Genomic DNA, 23,301 nt, shown 5'->3' with positions numbered 1-23,301 from the left:
CGATTTTGCCTATCTTAAGACCGAAACAACCCCTCTTTGCACATGTGTAGCATTCATCCCTGCTTTCCGAATGTTCCCCTGTCACTAGGAATTGCTGTAGATATGTACAAGTCATCCACTGGTATCCCTGGGAGATTCATTTCAGGACCTCCCGCGGATACCAAAATCTGTGGCCCTCCGTATCCACGGGTTCTGCATTAACCGCGGATGCTTGAATCTGCAGATGCAGAACACGTGGATATGGAGGGCCGACTGTATGAAGAACCTTGTGCTAGAATAAAATGCTTAGAGTTGTCAGTGATAACATTCAGTTACAAAAATTCATGAGCCTCAGCACCAGCTTACAATCCCATCTAGGGAGGGCAGAATGTTTTCCTTTAATGATACAATTATGTTTGCACTATTACATAATGTCCTAATTCACCTACAGCTCTCTAAGCCCTTGAAGCCCCATGATTTATATATTCTAAAAAGCATTACATTTGCTGCTGAAGAGAAAGGAGGCAAAAAAGAAAGAATCAATAGCCACAGAAAATGAAGAATTGAGGGCATCTCAGGGACTCACAGCCAAGTCAATGTCAACACGGGCTGGAGGAGGCAAACCTGACTGAGCTTCCACAAAGCCTGAACAAATTATTTGTTTTGAGTTTAGACTTAAAAGGAGGCAATAATTAAGAGATCCCAGTTGTTCACAATAAAATTCCTCTTGAAAAAAATTCTGACCATTTTTTCTTTAGTCATTGCCATTAACAGGATTAACACTTTTGTCATTTCTTCATCACTGCTAAAATTTTAGCTGTTTCTCGATTCTTTTCCCAAAATATTTATTTGTGGGGCTTAGAAAAGGAATGAAAAGCTTCTTAAACTCCCATGTAAAGATGAACAGTTGCCATAAACTTTATTCAGAATTTCTGAAAAGTTAATATTTTCCTTAATGCTTCTAGACATGGGTTGATCACCCTGATAGAAGACTGCAAAAAGAACAACAAAGCATTCCTTTAAAATTCTAGATTGTCCTATAATAAATAAGAAATATCAGCTGTTGCATTCTGCTAAGTCGCAGACAACGAGAAAGGATAATGCCCTCCTTATCAAGGCATCGTTTTATGTTAGGAAACAAATGCACAACAGAAAAGTAGTCCTATCAGTACTATCCTTTGTCATAAATAGTAAAGAACATTTGGTCTTAATCTTGTTGGAGTCACGGACTCCTGGGAAAAGTCGAAAAAAGTTTTGCTTTCCGTCACTGGAAAAACCCACAAGCACACATATGTACCACATTTTGCCTGCAACGTCGGGGGTTCAAAGACCCACTGAAATATGTACATGTACGAACTAAGAGGTTTACTAGTCCTAAAGGGTTGAGAAGTCTACAGGCTGTGAGGAGGGTCTTGTCAAAATCTTTATAGCTCCAAGCTGAAAGAGACCACTTAAAGCAATAGCTATGTCCCAATAAACCCACAGAAGAACTGTTAATACTCCTAGCTTGGTCTAAATGATCTGTTTTGCTGCTTGAGGTACAGTGGGATTAAGTAGAGAGTCAGTGGGTGTCTGTCTCAGGTGCCAAAACACAAGAGGCACAAAAACATTGCTAGAAATATAACAAAGGAGAAGGCTGAATTGAGAGAACTTGTCTCACAGAGAGTCCTGTGACTGGACCCAGCCAGAAAAAAATACTTTGATAAACTCTTTGGAGTGGTGCTATGGACAGAACTGTGTCCCCCTAAAATTCATATCCTTAAGCCCTAACCCCCAGTATGACTGTATTTGGAGACAGGGCCTTTAGGGAGGTAGTTAAGGTGAAATGAGGCCCTAAGGGTGGGGCCCTAATCTGATAGGACTGGTGTCCTTAGAGGAAGGGGCACCAGAGCTCTCTTTTCCCACACAGAGAGGAAAGGCCATGCAAGGACACAGAGAGAAGGTAGCCATCTACAAGCCAAGAAAAGAGTCCTCACCAGAAACCAACCCTCTCAGCACCTTGATCTTGGACTTCCAGCCTCCAGAACAATGACAAAACAAATTCCTGTTGCTTAAGTCACTTATCTTGTTACAGCAGCCCAAGGCTATCTAATGTAGGTAGTTACAGGCTCACCCCTCATCCTCCCCTCCCCATCCCGACTCACACGGCCCCCTTAAGGAGAAGGTTCTAGTTACAACAGTCACTTGGCTACTATTCAAGAAGGGAGACTTTTGCCTGCTGCAGGATTTATGATTTTCTGAGTTACCTGAGGCAGCTTGGGGGAGAGGAATAGGGGCAGGAGTAGATATAACCCCTACTTATAGTATATAAGTGTATCTTCTCTGTCCGCATTCTACACTCCCAGGATCTCCTCCATAAAAAGACCAAAGGGATATTTGCATTACATTTTGCATTTCGAAGGGACTCCTAGTTAGCCCATGGGAGCGGTCAGCAGGTGGCAGGTTGGCTGTGTTGGATGGTTCGGCTCCAGGCTACCGCAGGAAGCTCTCCTTTCATGGGCAGGGGCTTTTTTGAGTAGGATATGAATTGGGGATGATGCTGGCTGGGGAAATGCCTTCTCCCTCTACATCTGATAAAGGGCAGGCAATGAACTTCCTTGGCTCTCAGTTACCCTGGGCACGAGGGCTCTTGGTGGCTGCACGGGGCAGGGTGAGGGTTTGGGGGAGACAGTAGAGCTTGCAATTCCCAAGGGCGTGTCTTGGTTACAAATAATTTCCTTCGTGTCTTCCAAAGGCTTCAGAGTTTCGTTGGTGTCTCTTCCAATGTTTAGGCCACCACTTTTGTCAAACATAATTTTATGCTTCAGAGATTATGAAAAATACGCATACACACAGAAGAAAATTCAAGTAACTCAAAGTGTTGTCCTTACTCGTCAATTCAAACCCCATCTTCCTTGGCCAACAACCTTCTGGAAACACATAGGATTTCTTTTTCCCAACCTCCCTACCACTGAGTAAGTAGGCATACACTTAGCATGTTTTCTTTGAAATAGACAGTAAAAGATATACCACCAGCCAGTTTCTCTCTTTTTCACTAAGACCTTGCAGGGGTAGATGAAGGCAGTCTCCAGCTAGGCTTATTCTGCTGCAGGTGTTGGAGTGGGTTCTGAAGCTAGCGACCTTGGGCCAAGAGAGAGTATTAGGTGGAGGTATTTGAGGAAAAGGAAAGAGAATGATTGTTCTAAGGAAGAACAGAGGAGCCAGATCTGTACAAGCACTGGAGCGAAGATAATCTTTTTTGTTGAAGATTCAACAGCCAGGAGAGGTTCTTTTGATCATTTGCAAGCAGCATACTGAAGTCAGAGGTATCAGAGTCAAGGACTGTTTTTTTTTTTAATAAGTTAATTTATTTTATTTATTTATTTTTGGCTGCGTTGGGTCTTTGTAGCTGCGTGGGCTTTCTCTGGCTGCAGTAAGCAGGGCCTACTCTTGGTTGCAGTGTGCAGTCTTCTCATTGCGGTGGCTTCTCTTGTTGCAGAGCTTGTGCTCTAGGCGTGTGGGCTTCCGTAGTTGTGGCACGCAGGCTCAGTAGTTGTGGCACACGGGCTTAGTTGCTCCGTGCACGGCCTGTGCGATCCTCCCGGACCAGGGCTCAAACCCATGTCCCCTGCATTGGCAGGCGGATTCTTAACCACTGTGCCACCAGGGAAGCCTCAGGGACGTTTGCCTCTACAAAATGTGCATGTGTGTGTGTGTGTGTGTGTGTGTGTGTGTGTGTGTGTGATAGAGAGAAAGAGAGAGAGAGAGAGATACAGACAGAGAGAGAGACAGATACAGAGACAGATATAGAGAGACAGAGACAGAGCAGACATGGGGGGGGGATGAGGAAAAGCAGGAGCTATTCCCCCTCCCAGGAATATAATGACCTGGGAATTACAATCCTGTGGTAGAAGAATCACAATGCAAATAAGAATACTTACAAAGTTTTGAGGCTTTCCAATCCCTTGAACATCTTATGCTGAACATTTTCCAAACGATTACTCGTGAGAAGTATTTCGTTTACACCAGCTGCGCCTTCAAATGCTCCCTCTTCAATGTCTGTGATCTTATTGTTGCTAAAATTTCTAAATAAAAATGGTTGAAACAAATATTTGAAACAATTTCTTTCTAACAACGAGGGCACTGAGACAACATGTCTGATCATTTTCTTCTACTGAATGAACGTCTTCCACAAAAACTCTAAGCTCTTCACTGCCTGGCATTCCCAAGGCTCTGAAAAGTCACCACTTCCTGATTCCATCAAGCCAAAGTGATAATAATACAAAGGAGAAATATCTATGCTGAAAAGTACCAGCCTGATCAATGATCTGCCAGGGCCCCCAGGGATATAAAACTCTTGAGGTCAGGTACTGAGTTGTGTAAACTTTTATGTTTGCCGCCACACTTCCTAAGAAACTTTTCAAAGAAGTGCCCGATTAAAACTGTTGAATGAATGAATGACTCAAAGAAGACAACTGGATAGAGAAAAGAAGGAAAGACTATGTTTGCATTTAGATAGCATCAGAAATGTATCTGAATCTGAGATTGTTCCCAGTTAAACTTCTCATGTAATAATATGTCAAAACAACCAACTTAACTGCCAGTATTTTGTATCATACAAAATACTAAGGCTTGCCCAGAGGGCAAGAACATCCAGTTGAGGTAACATCTTCCTATAGGTTCTCTCTCTTTCTCAAGGCTCACTCCAAGACCAGGGATGCCCACAGAACAAGGATCATTTTTAGGTACCATTTTATTCCTTTCAGAACACTGCACATAGCAGCTGCTGAATAAATATGTATTGAATTGAAAAGCATCTTAGAGCTAAAAAGAAAAAGCAGTTAACGTCAGTGAAAAAGGAGGACAGTTAAGAACTTAGAAACTCTTTGGGAGGCAGTGTAATATGTGGGTCAAGTGCACAGGAAATGCTTTCAGTCTGCTCTGCCACTTATAGCCTATGTGACTGTGGACCAGTTACATATATGAAAGCACAAATATCACAGAACTATGCTTCTTTCCTTCTCCTGATGTTTCCTGTTGTGTGGAGGGTGCTCCATGGACCCTCATTCTTGGCCTCTGTCCTGTCCCTCTTTCCATCCACCTTGGGTGGGGGAGGGTTACTGTCAGAGTGTTGCTGAAACTGCTGAGCTTATAAACTTATTTTAAAATATGAGTTGCGGACATGTAGTAACACAAATGAGCTATCAAGTCAGTTTACCAATCATTAATTTTGACTTTCTTCTAATGTAAGTTTAATGAAGCAAAAAGTCAAACAGTTGACATGAATGTGCTGAAAGAGAAATAACAGCATGGTTTGGGGAACAGTAAAGGAAGTTACAAAACATTACTGAACTCATCTCTAATGCACTTAGTTTGCTGGATTCCTGCTGTGGCCACATAACAAACTAGCTGTCTGAGTTAAGGTAAGATGCTAGGGTTCTGCTACAGAAAACATGGTTGCCATCACTGGAATACATAGGAAAGAGCCAATTACTTAGGTTCCTCTCAGAGTTTACCCTAAATTCATGTCACAGGTAGTCACTGTATAGACCTGTCTCTGAATCTTTTGTATTTTCCAATTTCCTACGAAATCTAAATAAAACTGCAAAGGTATAAGAAAACACAGCACTACAGATATTTAAAAAGATGGTTAATATACGGCTTACATTTTACGTAATTGAGGAAGTTTCTTGAAGATGCCTGTAGCTTCCAACACTGTAAATTCATTATTATTGAGGCGTCTAGGGAAAACAGAAACAGAAAAGTTTCATTCCCAACAGTCAGGAAGAGATTAAATTTTATTTCTCGTACAGAATTATAACATTATTTAATGAATATCCTAAAGCAAAATATAGGACACATATCACAGAAAATTTGTGGGAAGTACAGATCTTTTCCAATTTATCCCATATTTTAATGACCAAAATAAAACATTAAGAAGCACGTAGTGAAGAAAACCAATCATCGAAATTCAAAACCAACTCTCATTCAGTAATCTGTAGAACAAAGTTTCTCAAACTTTTTTTTCCCACTATTACCCCTGCCTCCAAAAGCACTTTAGGATATTTTATGTCTAGTCACTTCTCCATAAATATGTATCAACCAGCTTTACTGATATACAGTTTACACACCACACAATGTACCCTTTTAAAGTGTACAATTCGGTGGTTTTTAAAATATTCACCAGCTTGTGCAACCGTCTTTGCTTCCTAATTCCAGAACATACTCATCATCCAAAAAAGAAACCCCATACCCATTAGCAGTCATTCTCAGTCTGCTGCCCCCCACTGCCTCAATCCCTGGCAACCACTAATTTACCTGCTATCTCTGTGGATTTGCCTATTCTGAATATTTCTTATAAATGGGATCACACAAAATGTGGACTTTTGTGTCTGTTTTTTTCACGTGGCATAATATTTACAAGGTTCTTCCATGTTTAGCATAGGTTAGTACTGCATTCTGTTTTATGGCCAAATTACATTCCATTGTGTGGACATACCACATGTGTTTATCCATTCATCAGCTGATAGATATTTGAGTTGCTTTCACTTCTTAATCATTATAAATAATGCCGCTAGGACACCGGCATACAAGATTTTGTATGGCTGTATGTATTCAATTCTCTTGGTTATGTACATTGATGTGAAATTGCTGTGTCACGTGGTAAATCTACGTTTAACTCCTTGAGGAAGAGCCCAACTCAAAAGTTTCTCAAAAGTGCTGCATCATTTTACCTTCCCACCAGCAATGTATGAGGGGCCCAATTTCTCTCACCTATTACTGTCTTTTTAAAAAGCCATTCCACTGGATGTGAAGTGCTTTCTCATTATGTTTTTTTTGTTTTTCCTCATTACGGTTTTGATTTGAGTTATCTTCATGCCTAATGATACTGAGTATTTTTTTTTTTTTTTTTGTGGTACGCGGGCCTCTCACTGTTGTGGCCTCTCCCGTTGCGGAGCACAGGCTCCGGACGCGCAGGCTCAGCGGCCATGGCTCACGCGCCCAGCCGCTTCGCGGCATGTGGGATCTTCCCAGACCGGGGCACGAACCCACGTCCCCTGCGTCGGCAGGCGGACTCGCAACCACTGTGCCGCCAGGGAAGCCCGATACTGGGTATTTTTTCATGTGCTTATTGCTCATTTGTATATCTCTTTGGAGAAATGTCCATACAAATAATTTGACCACTTTTTAACTGGGTAAGGTACATTTTAATTGTTGGGTTGTAAGAGCTCCTCATGTATTCTGGATATGAGTCCCTGAGCAGATATTTAGATATTTAGATATATTTAGATATTTATATATTTAGTCGATATTTAGATATATGTTTTACAAATATTTTCTTCCCAGTACTGATTTTTAAAGGTATAATTAAAAAAAATCTTAATTTCTTAAAACACACACAACTTTTGCTGAAAGATGAATTAGATATGAATTTCTAAATTCTTGAGTGACAAGTAAACTTATTTAAAGTGTTATCATGCTGGAAGATAAAATTTGAATTATTGTTTGTGGTATTATTGGAAATAAATGTAACTCCCTACATGATAGTAAATAGAGAGTTCATGGCTTTTACTGCATGGTCTCCATGCATTTCTAAAGTCCTGGACCTATGAAATAGCTTCATGAACTAACAGAAATTTTAAAAAGCATCATTAAAACCACTAGGTAGTGAGTTTCTGCCATCTTTTTGAAAGCATTATATTATTTTTAATTATTCAAATTGCTTAAAATTCATTAAGTAACAGGCATGAGTATAGGCACTGTGGGAGATAAACTATAAAACACAATCTCTGTCATCAAGGGGCTATAATCTAGTTGAAGACAAGAGAATTATACATGCACAAAAAGACAACCAACTTTGCAAAGCAGTTAATGAAAAATACCAGATGGTGCTAGACATAAACATTGCTAAGATGTTCTAAAAATGATGAGGTTTCACTAGGTTTTTCTTGGATTTTTAGAAACACTAACATTAAATGTCATACTTTTATAAATAAAGTCAGTGAAGGCCAACATACATGGGCACAGAATCTATAAATGATTCAAACATATTTTAGACCCTCGTATGTGTTAGGCCCTATGTTAGTGTTATAAATATAGATCTGATTACACTCTGTCTTTTTAGCTTTTCCTGCTATGATATCCATTGTTCAGAAAAAAACCATCCTTTGTGCTTCATACTTGGTAAACATTGAATCCTTCCACTTGTGAGTCAGTGAAGTAGCACAGCTGATAAAAAAAAGACTCTGATTGAATTCATAATTAATACAGATTCAAAATGGTGACTCCAAACTATTTTATTTGGTTGCTGAAAAGACTACATTAAAAATCTATTAAGTGCTTAGAAATGGGTTTGGACATAAGTAATATCCAAGAAATAAATATTAAATGAATGTATTATTATTAGCACTACTAAGTGCTAACTGAATTTTTGAGAGGTGAGTTAACTTCTGTAGTTGTATCTTGGGCCAGAAAGATGAAGTAAGAAAACCTCTAATACATATACTTGTACAAAGAAGAGTTATGCCAATGTGTGTCAAATAAAATTAATGTAATTATTGAGAATGAAAGGGCAAGACAAAAATCCCAATGCTTTGATGCTTTCATTCCTGCCCTCCCAAATAGGATTTTGTTGGGAGATGAACTTACAGCTCTGCAGTGTACTGGGGAATGTGGTCTGGGATTTTGGCGAGTTTTTGATTGGAGCAATCTACTGTGGTCCCTTCACAGCGGCACTTTTCAGGGCAAGCCAGATCGGCAAAGCAGTCCCCACTTAATTTTGATCGATAATCTTCTGTACCTAGTGAGGATTCAAGCCAGAAAAGAAGATACTGAGTCTGAAGGTTAGAATATTTGTTTATTTGTAGGAAGAAAAAAGTAAGATAACTATAGATTATGCAGCAGGGAGACAACTTGGGGAATTTTGGTCAATGGATGTCAGGAGAGGGTTAAAACAAGGGCTTGGAATTTGCTGGAAAAAAGAGTAACCAGATTCACAGGACAGGAAAACATTAACAGAGTTGAGCTTTTCACAGCTGTACTTTCTGCTGATCCAGTTATGAGCCATTCTAGACTATTTGACAGCTAATCACACAATGGCTACTAGTCGTGAAAAAGTTTATTTTTTCTCTGAGTCAAGAATTTAAAATGTATCCAGTAATAAACATATGCCTAGATATCATTTTCAATTAGGGCTTTCAAGGCAAATAGATGGACTCAGGTTTTTAAATTTTCTATGGTCTTTTATTATTCTCTCCCTCTCACATAATCTTCAGAAATGCTTAAAAAGCCCTCTTTTGTTCATTTTGATTTTATAAAAAGAAACAAGTAAATCCTGATTTAAGCCTCAGCAGCTTGTCATGCTGTAGAAAGCTGCGTGACGTTCCATGGTGCTTGACGGAACCATGTTTTACTCATACCTGGCAACCACATGGTTAGATCAAGCACAACAGAAAATCTCGCTACATAACCACTACACCATCCACTAGGCCAAAGGTAAGACCAAGAGGAAAGATGAAGGGAAGCAGGAGAAAAGCTACAGACGTTCTGGAAACGTAATACTGTTTACATGACATGCATTCTCCCCGCGGAATGTTTATGACCATAGTAAGAGTATTACTACCGAAGATTCCCTGGAAACACAAAGAAGGGGCTATACTGAAAGGTGCCTCCAACGTTCCTCAGAACTGCAGAATGGAAACAACAGCTTTCGGGAAAAAACATCCAGGAAGAAGTTGAAGGTGCGCTACAAGGACAACAGAGAGGCTCAAAAGATCTGTGGTTTCTTCTTGGAAAAAAAAAAAAGGGTGCAAAAGAGTGAGACTAAAAGAAGATACATCAGGATTGAAAAGGGAGGATATCATGTTTCAGATCAGACACTTTTACTTACAGCCAAAATGGTGAATTCCTGCAAAAGTAAAGATCACCGAGAAGGAAAGAAAGACAGTAAACCCAGTTAAGATTAACATACACGTATATAAAACTCACTCAGGTCTCTTCCTTCCTCCCTTACTGTGGCAATTATCGGGGAATGGCCTGGTGTGACAAGAATCGTCATGCTTTGTAAACTTTCATAATCATTTTTTGAAGCACAGCAGTAGAGGAAAAGCAATGGCATACAAGATGCACCGCACAAATTAAGTTCTTGTCAATTCCTCTAAAAAAATGAAGTCTCCACAAGATAAATTTTCTTTGAGTGCTCACTGTAATCTCTAGATGCTATCCAGAATGGTGGTCGGCAAGTAGACATGTAAAATGAAGTGAAAAACTAATCGTGAGATCTTCAAGGACTATCACCGGAACACTTGGATTAAACCTTAGGTTGTGGCTTACATGCTTCATAATGATCTTTCCAACTTATAAATAATGTCACTTAATTGAAATGGAATCAGGATCTCGGAAGAAGTTTGCAAAGCTGAATATAACAGTTTCATTACATTTGCCAATTAATGTTGTGGCATTTATTGAGGATCTGTTGTATTGTAGTTTAAGCTTTCATTTAAAAAGTGAAATAAGGAAATACAGGGAACAAAGTCTAAGTGACAGATACACGAGGTATTTTACATTGAAAATAATCTGCATTCAATGCAATGGTAATGCTTATTTTATGGTTGCTCTTTAGGCAAGCTCATATTTTAATTAAAATCTGGAAAAAAAAAGGGAGGAGAGGCCCAAAGAATTCTTCTGAGTCCTGACTTCTATAATTATTTGTTTAAACCATGTAAATTGAATGACCAGAAATTGACGATTAAGCCATGATATCTGACATAAAAGTTTTGGGTTTTTTTTTTTTCCCCAAACCTATTTTGGCTGCTGTTAGTAAGAGGACAAAACTGTATCAGAATTTATGAAAACAACCTGACTTTTGTTCCTTATTTGGTGAGTTTGAAATATTAATTTCTAAATTATTGATAAAGCATATTTAAATGTGAAAGATTGAATAATTTGATAATTATATTCACTTCTCTAATTTGGGGATTTAAGTAATATTGATGTTTTATCCTATAGGGGTTCTGTTTTTCAAAATGGCTTTTTCTGGGTAATAGCTATCAGATGACTTTCTACTTAATAATTGGGTAAAAACACTGAATTTTAAAGCTTGCCAATGAAGGCCAATCAACTGTTCTTTTCAACATGTTACTTCTTATGCAGCCAGTGTAATATATATATTACTGATCATTCAAGTCAAAACGTGTAATGAAACAAAATCTGTTAAATGCATACAATTATTCATATTATAATTCAACAATGGCAAGCAACGCATATCTCCTTAAAATAGAGACCAAACCCAGAGTTCTTCTTAAGAAAATAAGTACGTTTTTTCATACTAACACCTTATAAATATTTTTTTAATTTATAACTATTAAGATATATTATAGTCTAGAATATAGCCAGGATATTGTAAATGTAGCCAATGAACTACTAACATGTATTTTTATATAATGGTTTAAAACAAACAAGTCAAGAGGCATTTTACACAATTGGCAGGCAAGGAAAAAATAAGTAAAGAAACATATTTCAAAGAGCTAGTTCTAGAATCATCAGCCTTGATAGTGTTAAGACTGCAGTGGTAAAACATTTCAATTATTTTTCTAAGAAACTTTCCATTCATCTGCCCAAGTTATCCAAGGCACTTGGTGCCCATGAACTTCTGATGCTTTCAGGATGGATGTCAATATTGTTTTCGTGGAGTTATACTGTGACTCCAGAGATGTAAGAATTTTAAATCACAAGCAAAGTCCAACTGCACATAAATCAGCAGGAAGTTGCTGCTTTGGTATAAAAAGTGAAGCAACAGCAAGCAAAGTAAAGCAAAAAGTAAGGGATACTTTTTTAGTATAAAAAATCTCTATAAAAAAGTAAATCTCATGATGGAAAACACAGTTCTGTGTGTTTGAGACTGATTTCATGTAGAACTAGTTCTTTGACAACAGAAAGGTCTCTGTCTTTAAAACCAGCTTAAGATGCTATATTTTAAAAACAGGTTGAAAGGGCAGATATACAACATAAGGAGAGAAAATTATTTAAGTAGAAAGCCATAGATTGAAACATTTTAGCTACTGTGAGAAATTTCAGATAATGTGCCAAAGTGAGAGAGAGAGAAAAAGGTGGGAGTTTAATAGTAATATGTTTAACATCAGAAGCTGCATGCAAAGGTCAGGTTTTCAGGAAACAGCTACAAGTGATCTATGCAGAAGGAAATATAGCTACAGAGTACCCACTGGATTTTCCAAAGCATGCATATCAAAGTTTTAGAAGCTACATTTTATAAGGTGAGGAAAAGGTGTCTGCAGTTAGTCCTACTACCGAGCAAAACCTACCTGGAATGAAATACTGTTCTTTAGCTAAATAAAAAAAGAGAAAAAAAATAGAAGATGCACCTGAATGTCAGCAAGCAGAGATATGAGTTATATTAGATTAAGAATGGACTAAAGTTACTATAGATAATTAAGTGAAAATGTATATTCACAGCAGTGGCTGAAGTATAATCATGTACAGTGAGTAGGAAATGCATCTGGAACCATGGACAATAAAGGGCTTTGTTTTGATATTAGCTTCCTAGTATAAATTAACTGCCGAATGTGAAATAACTCCTGGAATAGTTAGGTAGCATACTACCCAAAACATATAGAATGCACTTTATTATGAGAAAATAGAAAAGATTATACCTAAGCAAACAGTAAATTTCAACGAAGTAAGTTTTCCCTTTAATATTAATAAAATGCATCTATATTTCACTTTTTATAAGTAAATGTAATATTCCCAAAGTGTTAAAAGATGGCCTTTTGGAAAAAGAATGTACCCTCACAGTCCTATTCAAAATGTGAGAATGCAAAACAAGAAAACAGCATTCAGTGTGAGAAGCAAGGAATCCAGAGCTTTTTTTTCCCCCTACTTCTGAGCCTGAGCAAATCAAGTAACCAAATCTCAGTTCACTTTCTTAAAGAAATGGAAACATGATTAATTACTTTACTCTTGCTCAGTGAAAAACAATACAACAAACTTGAGACTTACAGCCTTTTAAAGGCACTGAGTTAGATAAAAGGCCCCTGTTAAATTCAAACCCTGGGATTATAGTATGAAGTATCCAGGCGTCTTTTTTTCTTTATTTCTTCTGCTGGATATTGTGTTAAAAAGGTTACATGTAGGAGTGCTACATGAATTGTGACTACAGTTCTTTTCCTTCATGGGCAGAAGAAAAAGAAATACGATTCTGCAATGTTTGGTAATTCAGCTCAAGGCCAGCTGTCTGTACATCTCACTACTGTTTTGGGTAACGCTGCGGAAATGTTACACAGAGTAAGAACTTACCTGAACAACGGAATTTCTTGCTTTTGATCTGTCCGATTCTTTTATTTGCCAGACGCCGGGGGCTGGTGCAGCGGGCACCACTGGTCTCGATTGGGTTGGTATGAAGATAATCCGCCAGCCACTTGAGATGGCAGTCACAAATAAAGGGGTTCTGGGCCAAATGCCTTTCAGAAACACATACAGAACACTTTTACACATGACTTGCAATGAACTCAACTCTCCAATTCAGAGTGAATACAATGGTCATCACGTTTGATCCAAATCCTATATACATACATGGTTTGAATGGCACGGAGAGGTGAAAAGGTCCCCTTGGCGATGGTCTGAAGCTTGTTGTCATATAAGGAGAGGAGGTTCAGGTTGTGCAGATCCTGAAAAGCATCTACCCGAAGGCAGTTTATCTTGTTGGCATTCAATAATCTGTTTGATTAAATAGTCGTAGGATTAAAGTGTAGTATCTCATTAACCCATCTTCAAGACTCTGTTGTTCTTGAGAAAACCCAATCAAGAAATCCATTTCTTTTACCCTTAACATTAAGTAATCATTGAGGTATCACAGGCTGAAGATTTGGGGTCATGGCAGATAAAGCATGGGTCATGTCTAATGATTGGATTGACTAAATCGAGTGGTACTTATACATTTATTCAACAAAAATTATTAAATATATTCTCTGGAATGTGTAGAAGGACAGCAATAGACAAAGGTGGGTGAGAGCCAGTTTCTCCTGTCAAGGGCACCATAAAGTTCTTATAAAACATTAGTCCCTGGAGCTGCTCTGTGAAAAAGAAGTTCAGTCCATTCTCAAAACGGTAGCCAGAGTGAGACTTCTAAACATAGACCAGAATACATCACTCCTCTCTCAAAACCATGCAACAACTCCCAGTTTGCTCTGAATAAAACCTAAGACTTGACAATAGCCCATAATGCCCAATGGGGTCTTTGGTTCCTTTTTTGAACTTTACAACCTCCAAGTTTTCTATTCCTGGCTGTTTCAGCTCCAGCCACACAGGTCTCCTTGCCAGACTCTCTTCTCTTCTTGGAAGGCTCTTCTCCCACATGTCTGCCTGGTTAACTATGTTGCTTCTTCGAGTCAGCTGCAATGTCACCTTTTCCATTCAGCCTCCCCCCGCCACTCCCTCCAATACCATCAGCCTGTCTTTGCCCCTCCCCTATCCTTAGCATCTCAATTCCTTTACTTTAATCTACTTTTTCTATTTTCTTAAATACACATTTCTTTCTGTTACGTGTGATTTGCTTATTTATTATGTTCTTGCTGACTGCCATCTGCATGAACCCTCTCCCAAGGGTATAAGGTCCAGACAACAGGGATATTAGTCTATTTTGTTCTCTGTTGTTTCCCACATGCCTGGCATGTGCTAGGTGCTCAATAAATATTTGTTGTTGAACGACTACTTTATAACCCTCTTGGAGAGTGGCATTATCACACGAAGACCCTCATTCTGCATTATACATATCCATTTCACTTGGTTTAACATAATATCCCACAAACTTGTTTTTTCTCATGCATACCAGTGGTATTCTGCATCAATATTCTGTGGAACTGTGGTTTACAGATCACACTTGGGCAAACATCATTCTTGTAGGTTATATGTCCCTGTGTCTGCCCGACTCTCCACCTGCCTCAACCTTCTGGCCTATCAAGGTCTCACAGAAGGTCCACCTTCTCCAGAACAAGACTTTTCCAGAATACAACTGCCACCCAACTAATGTATTCCTTCCTCTAGGAAGTCAGTCAGTGCTACCTAGTCTTGTCAACTATTTTATAGAGGCCCTCATGTTTGCCCAAAGACAGTTTAGCCCTCCAGGGGCAGAGAATTTTCTTTGATACTTCTTTTTCTCTGTCACCATTCAGTTCAGAGCTTTGATACTTCGGACTTTAACAAAATTTAGTAGCTCAAAAAATATGTGCTATGTGGTTTGGGTATGATGCTTTCTTATCTAACACACTGAAAACTGTTTTCCCATTTGCCCACCAGAATCTCTGTAATTCAGGGTATTCCAGTTTTACTTGCCTTTTTAAGACCTCAATTCCCTGCACATGCAAAGCTAGGACTTTCTAGTGGTGGTTCTCCCTGCTGTACTCTTTTTTTATCTTCCTTCAGAAACTGCAGTTTTGGTTTTCTCTGTGATCTATATAATACTTTCTTAAGAGCTTAGAGGCATGGTTTGAGGTGTGGACTGATTAATCCTATACCTCCCCACTTGGGGCCACAACACACGGCCCACTGGCCATGTTCCCTAACTAGTGAGCTAAGAAAGGAGCTGGAAAGCACAATGCTAAGGACAAGGAAAAATGCGGAGCCTGGAAGACACAACTAACGAAAGTGCCGTTCTGAGCACTTTGGACTTAGTTTACATTCAGGTGGTCCAGAAATTAGGGGGACAGTACTGAACACTACTTTCTTTTGTTCCTTCCATTTACCTACTTCTTCTCCTCAATATCTCATCTGTTCAAGCAGATCTAAGATGTTTAACCTAACCAAATTCTCAACTAACCATAAAGAGTCTATTGTGCCACATTAGCTCTGGCAGGCTTGGTCTAGAGATAGAACTTAGGGCAGAGGGAGAAAGCTGGCTTTTTTAGTAAGGTTTATCTACATACAGATTCCCAGTGTTTATCAACCCACTTGTTACAACAACTACCAATAAGTGTGTGTGGAAAGAAAAAGGTGCCATTTTTAGTGTTGGTACCAGGCAGGACAGTGGTAGCAAGAGAATGTAAGTGAATGGTGAGGAGAATAATGCTAAGAAGATGTGAAAGAATGACACAAAAGTAAATAACAAATAGGCAACACTTGGCTATAGTACCTAGCTATACCTATAATGTGTATAGAGTCATCCTATTCAAGATCAGAAACAATATTTGCTAACTTCACTGCAAATGAAGGGTTAAAAAATAATTTGATGCCCAAATAAAGTCACTAGGTGACAAAGGTCAGTATTTATCATGACGGATTGGTCTGTTGTAAAATCAATTTATTGAGTTATGTAGCATTAAGAAGAGAGAGAGAACGGAACAGAATTGACAGTACTATACATAGTGAGGTTAAACAGTTTTGTTAATGATTTGCTTCATTTGTGTGTCTGTATGAACAGACACATGTGTGTATATGTGTACACATGTATATGTGTACATATGTGTATATGTATATGACACACATATGTGTATATGTATGAACTGTGTTGTGATATAAAATATGTTTCTGCATAATAATGAAAGGTTTAAAATGTGGATAATAGGATGTAATTATAAACATACATTTATCAAGTAAGGAAAAAAATCAACCTTTGGGCTGTTTGTGAGACCAGGAATAAATTTTTACCAAGTAAGTGGTTCAAACCCCAACTCCAACAAATACACACATCCAAAAGAGAAAATAGCATTCTAAACTTAAGAATTTTAAAGTAGACTGACTGTGGGCTAGTTGAGAGAAAAAATTATATCATACTCATCTTTCTATCCACAGTAGCTAGGTCAGTGTGTACCCCAAATGAGATACCCTATAAGTGTTTGGTGATTTGAATAGACTTTGATGGTCCAAAACTAACAATCTTAGTATTATCGTATTTTTTCAATCTCATTTTCATATGAGCATTAATTAAGACACCTGGGGTCAAGTCTTATTCTTATAAATATGTATCATAAATACTTCTTTCGAGACAAATAAGTTGTAGCTATTCTCTAAGCAGAGTGGTCTTTAAAGACAAAATCCAGGAAATTGACAGATAATTCTCTCACTAAAGATTAGTTTGAGTGTTACCACTCTGTCCTAGGCTACTAAACACCATCTTTGTGTTGGGGGATGTTATTCTAGTATTGTCACTGTTGCAGATTCTTTGGACAAAGGTGGATAAACATATTACCAGGTCTTTCTCCTTTCCAATTATTGGTAAATCAAACCAGAGAAATTTCATAAAGGGCAAGGATTCCACAAACTATAAATGACAGAACAGCCAGGATGCCCACATTTATGACAATGTGGAAAGAAAGGTTTGGGAACAATTTCAAAGTGTTGTGTCTTCAAATAAATAACCATCATCAATGTTAGCTCCACTAGACTAATCTTTTCCATTTCATTAAGCTATGTCATTTTGGGTCAAATTTTTCTGAAGCCTCCATGAAATACGAGATGGTACACTGGTTAAAATATATATTTGGGTTCAACAGATCAGAAACAATCAAATACTTACAGTAGCTGTAAGGAAAACAGTCCTTCAAATAAACTTTTTGGGAGTTCTGTGATTTTATTTCCATAGAGGACACTGGAAAAACATGATTTGAACAAACAAAAAAATTAGACATCAACCAGCAAAACAAATTCAGCCAAACATATGTATTCAGGCATATAGGAGGTTAGTAAGCTCCATACGTCATAAAAGCCATAGTTGAGTAAACAAACTTCAATTTGCCAATGTTTTTTCCCTGATTATAGATTAGACGTAGCTTATGGTAGAAAGTTTGGAAAACATAGAAAAACAAAAAAATTAACATAATTTATAATTTTATTCCCCTTTCATAGAAATATCCACTGTTAAATTGTCATGTGTTTCTACACACACACACACACACACACACACACACACACACGCACACACACACAGTTCAAATGTAATGAGAGCACACAGTATATAACAAAGGAGAATAGCAAATGTGGAACCTACTGTTCTTTAAAGGGATGAGGTTTAGGATTATCATAATAGAAAACAGTGAAAGGAATCCACAAGTGTAAAATTTTCGTTTTAAACATATAATGTATATGCATAAGAAATGTAAGATTTGTGAAGACAGTGATCATTAATATTGATACAGGAGAATTTTTAAAATGTATGTTCCCCAAAGAAATATGAATAGGAATGTATTGTCATGTCCCTACCTCTGATTAGCCACTAAGTGTAGCCACAAAGTGCAGGGACCATGACTTAATTACTTCAGCATACCTGGTGCCTAGGTTTTGACACACAGTGATGTTCTAACATTGGATTGATGAGTGAATATTGTTTGAAGAGTAAAATGAGTAATAAATTAGCACAGGAACAAATTAAGGAATAAATTAATGTATTCACAGAAAGGGTGAAATGAGGGGATTTCAACAGCAAATAAATGAAAATGATTGACTCATCATGCTGGCTATTGACCACAGATCTGCAATGATGCCCCTCTATTCTCAGGCCTCAAAAGCGGAGGACCACAATTATGTGTAGGAAAAGACGAAAATTATATTTTTAGAGGAAAAATTTGACAACATGTATCAAGAGTCATAAAGATGTTTATATAAATTTTAACTTAGTTTCTCTCAAGAGTTTAAGAAAAAAATCGGAGATAAACACAATATTTTATCTGTCAAATGTTGTTCATGGAATAATTTATAACAGTGAAAAATTAAATACAAATAAAGTGTATCCAAGTTCCAAAGAAGGGGATTGGCTAAATATATATTTCACATTGATAAAAATCATGTTCTGAAGAATATTTAGTGAAATGAAAGTATTCATGATACAACACTAAGTTTAAAAGAGCATAATACAAAAGAATATATTATAGTATAATTTTAACTTTGTTTAGAAGAATATATACATATATACATAGAAAAAAAAGTGGAAAATCTCTAGATGGTAAGTGACTTACTGTCCAGAGGTCATTTGAATTTGAATCTATATATACTGTCTTTATTTTTAAAATATTCTCTAGGATGGGCATAAATTACTTTAAAAAGTCAGAAGTATTCTTTTGGAAGAGAAATAAATGATGTCATAAAATGTGGAGGAGGGTGGGAGGGAGGGAGACGCAAGAGGGAAGAGATATGGGAACATATGTATATGTATAACTGATTCACTTTGTTATAAAGCAGAAACTAACACACCATTGTAAAGCAATTATACTCCAATAAAGATGTAAAACAAAAATGTGGAGGAAAAAGCCAAAATGAGAATCAAAATAATTAATATGTTTGGCAGCTGTACATGATTTCTGTTTGGAAAGGAGGAAAATAATGCAAGAGAGATGAATCAGAGTGAGGAAAAAGCTGTTGCCTTTTAAGATGTCAGTGAGAGGTGGGATATATTACAAAATATGAAGAAAATTCTTAAGGGAACAAATAAAGCTGGGTGCTATGCTGTACAATGTGACATTTCATTTGTATAGATTCCAGTGGTATAGTTATACAGTATAACATAAAAATTCATTTGTGTAGAATATAGATTTTTTTAAAAAACTTAACACAATTAGAGAAGAAACGATTTTAAAAATACAAGAACAAAAGAGAGAATTCTACATTGTCGGGCTCAAGGAGGTAAGGGCGTTAAGAAAGGGTAGAGCAATAATAATATATATCTTAAGGTCAAGAATAAGAGAACAGAGGGCTTTAGGGAACAAATGATCAGATCAAGGTGGCACCAATTCGGGATATTCAACGGAATATCATTCAAGTAATGCACTCAGCAATAGGTATCGTACACTCATTATGTGCCAGGAACTTTGCCAGGTTCTAGGCTTCGTGCCCAATTAAACTGAATCCAGCTGTTACTTGTTCAATGTTCACCATTGGCCCGTGTGCCAGCCGCTGATACAACTGAGATGAATAAAAGGTATGGCTTCGAAGAGACACCCAAAAGGGCTATTTTGAATATTGAAGGAGTTTCACATTTTGAACCCATCGAGATCTAAAAAGGAAACAGGATGTGTAAGAACTGTGGGGAACCCACATTAGAATCAAAGCGTGAGTAATTTAGTAGGTTGTTCACTTGGGTCTTTTGTTTCAAAGGTTGGTTCAAATAGCACAAAAGGAGGACTAGCTAGACAGTGTGACATACTTACACGGTGAACATTTTCTTTTCCAACAAATCATTCTGTTTTCTTTAAGATCATGATAAGAAAATAGATGTTTACTATGAATGAGACAATTTGGGTACAGGGGAGAAAAAGACGAAAATCACAAAAGGATGTAGGAAATCTGTAAGTGTAGGTATAATTGGGTATATGGAATATCATAAAAATATTATAATAAATACTTGATATGATGGGGATGAGATTTCTCTACAAAACGGTATAGCAATACTAGGGCTGAATAGTTTTTTTACACACAGTGAGATCGAAATGGTAGGAAGGAAAAAGGGATTTAAAAATATCAAAAGTCCAAAGACCAGGACAGAACAATTGGATGGCAGCCAAGAAAATAGGGCCAAAGTCTATAAAAATGAGGGAAAGGAGTATCATCACATAAAGATACAAACTGCAAGAGGGCCAGTGAGAATCTTGCTACACTCATAAGAGGGAAGGAAAATTTTTAAAAATCAAGATAAAAATAATTCAGGTGAAAAGAAAATAAATACATGAGTAATACGTACAATTTCCAAATACCAAGAATGACAAATTGGGTAGCTTTTCTACAGTTTTCTTATACATGGCTTATATTTGCCATTCTATATACAGTACAGTTATGCTGATAGAGAATTTTTTATAGTCGTTTGAAACAACAGGGAAATCTTATGGCAGCTTTTGTACCTGCTACAAGAAGGAAGGCTAAGAATACTAAACCGAGTTTCACTCTGGTGTTCCAATACTGGGACAGTAAGACACAGCAACCACTGCTGGCCAGTCTTTGACTTCTCCTGCCCTTGTTGAAAGCAGAAGACAGAACTCCTACTAAAGCGAAAAAATGTCCAAAATAGAAACCTACATGTTGGCTATCATGAAAAAGGTGCAATGAGCAGACTTACTATCCAAATAAATGTTAAAGAGCTATACTTACTTATAAATGAAAAACCACGTGTACTTGAGAATTAAAACACTAAGCAAATTTAAAGAGAGTACAGTAAAGAGAAAGCAGAGGTCGCTACATTTTCAATGAAAACCAGTGGTAAATGCAAGGTACTGTGCTGGACAGTTAACATCAGTCCAAGAAAAGCCTGTAGGAAATGCAAATACAGCAATCAAGCCTTAGACTATAGACCACTGTGGAATTTGTGAGCTGGTTAGTGAAGAGAGGAAATAAGAATTAGTGAACTACAATAGTTTGTAAAAGGTTAGTGAAAAAGTAAGAAGAGGGGAAAATCATATTCTGAGGATCTTGGGCATAAAAATTCCCTGGGATAATTAAAATCCAAAATCATACACATTGATAAGAATCAGGAGAAGAATTTGCCATGGTCTTATTGTAATATCTCTTGAAAGTTTACTCTGTGTTTTTAACAAAGCCAGGAGAGGAATAATCTCATCCCCATCTTAGAGATGAGATAACTGAAGAACAGCGAAATTAGTAACTAGCTCTGTGTACCAGTGAGTTAGAGCCAGTATTCGAATACAAGCCATCCAGCATTCTAAAGGAGATATGCTTAGCCACTATGCTGCACTGCTATAACACTTAATATAAAGTTATTTTGTTAATATAAATATATATAATTATAATATAATATAAATCCAACCAGTAAATGAAAAATAAAAAATGTTTAGAGGCAATGCTAAATGTACTTGTACGCCAAGTTCTTAAGAAATGATTATTAAATATTATAGAAATTTTGTTGATGTCACAGTGAAAGTAATAAAAAGCCCTGAGGATAAAATGATTTCATAGATGCATGTATTTTGAATGATATTTTGTTAATAATACGTAATACACTGTTATATAATAAAATATGTTAATATATAATAGTAGTATATAATATATATAATAGTGATATATAATAATATGTAACAAAATAAATGTTAATAAAAATAAATAAATGTTAATGAATTTAATAGGAGGGACCTTAAAAAACACTCAATAGATGAAATCCAGTTTTCTCTAACATATACTATTTTGGTAATTGAATAAAATATCAATTTATTAAATAAAATGCATTAGAGGTATTTGGCAACATACCACCTTTAAATATTTCGCTTCTTTAGCAAATGTAGTGATTAAATTAAGCTGGCTATATAATTGAGTACAGCTGCAGTAAGACATATAAAAGCAACTTGTACAAGTAAACACCTCATTTAAAGAAAGAAATGTGGCCTATTTGCATCCCTCTTGCAGTTAATCTACATACACCTAAGTCACTTCACCCCTTTCTGGAAGACTTAAACTCCTGGCTCACTATTTCAGTCTCCAACATGACTCTTTTCCAGCAACCTGTCTTTCACCATATTTATCCCTCTATCCTCGTGGCTGTACCCGAGACCTTGCCATTACCAACAACTGCAACCTTTTCATTATTTTAATTTCAAGCATCTGCTCCCCTCAAGTCATACTGACTTTTTCTTGCTCTGTCTTGAAACACTCCGCACACTCCTACCTCAGAGCCTCAGTATTTAGCTGTTCCCTCTGTTTTTTTAAGTATTTTATTTTATTTTATTTATTTATTTATTTATGGCTGCGTTGGGTCTTCGTTGCTGCATGAGGGGCTTTCTCTAGCTGTGGCGAGCTGGGGCTACTCTTCGTCGCGGTGCACGGGCTTCTCATTGCAGTGGCTTCTCTTGTTGCAGAGCACAGGCTCTAGGCGCACGGGCTTCAGTAGTTGTGGCATGTGGGCTCAGCAGTTGTGGCTCGCGGGCCCTAGAGCACAGGCTCAGCAGTTGTGGTGCACAGGCTTAGTTGCTCCACGGCATGTGGGATCTTCCCGTACCAGGGCTCGAACCCGGGTCCCCTGCATTGGCAGGCGGATTCTCAACCACTGCTTCACCAGGGAAGCCCTGTTCCCTCTGTCTTGAATGCTCTTTCTCCATATCTCTGCAGAGCTCACTCCTACAATCCCAATCTTCAGATCTTTGCCCAATATCACTTTACTGGGGGGCCTTTGTTAATTGTTCTATTTAAAATTTTAGCTCTCCCCTCCTCTAGCATTCCTTATCCCCTTTCCTTTCTTAGTTTTCCTTCATAGCACCTGTATCATCAGATATACTATATTTTCTGTCCATAGTTTATTTTATCATTGGTCACCTCCATGAGGGAGGGATTTTGGTGTTTCGTTCACTCACGTGGGGACTAGTACACAAGAGGGGCCCAAATACATTTCTGTTGAATTTATCATTG

The 23,301-nt window shown here is 37.5% G+C and overlaps 1 protein-coding gene across 5 annotated transcripts in view; it reads right to left on the bottom strand.

Moving 5' to 3' along the window:
* The window catches only part of SLIT2 (slit guidance ligand 2), a 382,964-nt gene that overhangs the window by 77,529 nt on the left and 282,134 nt on the right, over positions 1-23,301 (bottom strand). For 4 of the 5 annotated variants that reach the window (XM_067735623.1, XM_067735625.1, XM_067735626.1 and 1 more), the window contains 7 exons: positions 17,483-17,554; positions 13,546-13,689; positions 13,270-13,433; positions 12,279-12,302; positions 8,608-8,758; positions 5,625-5,699; positions 3,900-4,043 (listed from right to left, as the gene is read on the bottom strand). In XM_067735623.1, coding sequence (XP_067591724.1) covers positions 3,900-4,043; positions 5,625-5,699; positions 8,608-8,758; positions 12,279-12,302; positions 13,270-13,433; positions 13,546-13,689; positions 17,483-17,554 — 774 coding nt within the window. The remainder of the gene's footprint in view (positions 1-3,899; positions 4,044-5,624; positions 5,700-8,607; positions 8,759-12,278; positions 12,303-13,269; positions 13,434-13,545; positions 13,690-17,482; positions 17,555-23,301) is intronic. The other variant, XM_067735624.1, reaches the window with a different exon arrangement.

Source organism: Pseudorca crassidens, chromosome 4, assembly GCF_039906515.1.
Source record: "Pseudorca crassidens isolate mPseCra1 chromosome 4, mPseCra1.hap1, whole genome shotgun sequence".
Lineage (NCBI taxonomy): Eukaryota > Metazoa > Chordata > Mammalia > Artiodactyla > Delphinidae > Pseudorca > Pseudorca crassidens.
Note: the sequence above shows the minus strand (reverse complement) of the source record. Positions and strands in the feature narration are given on the sequence as shown.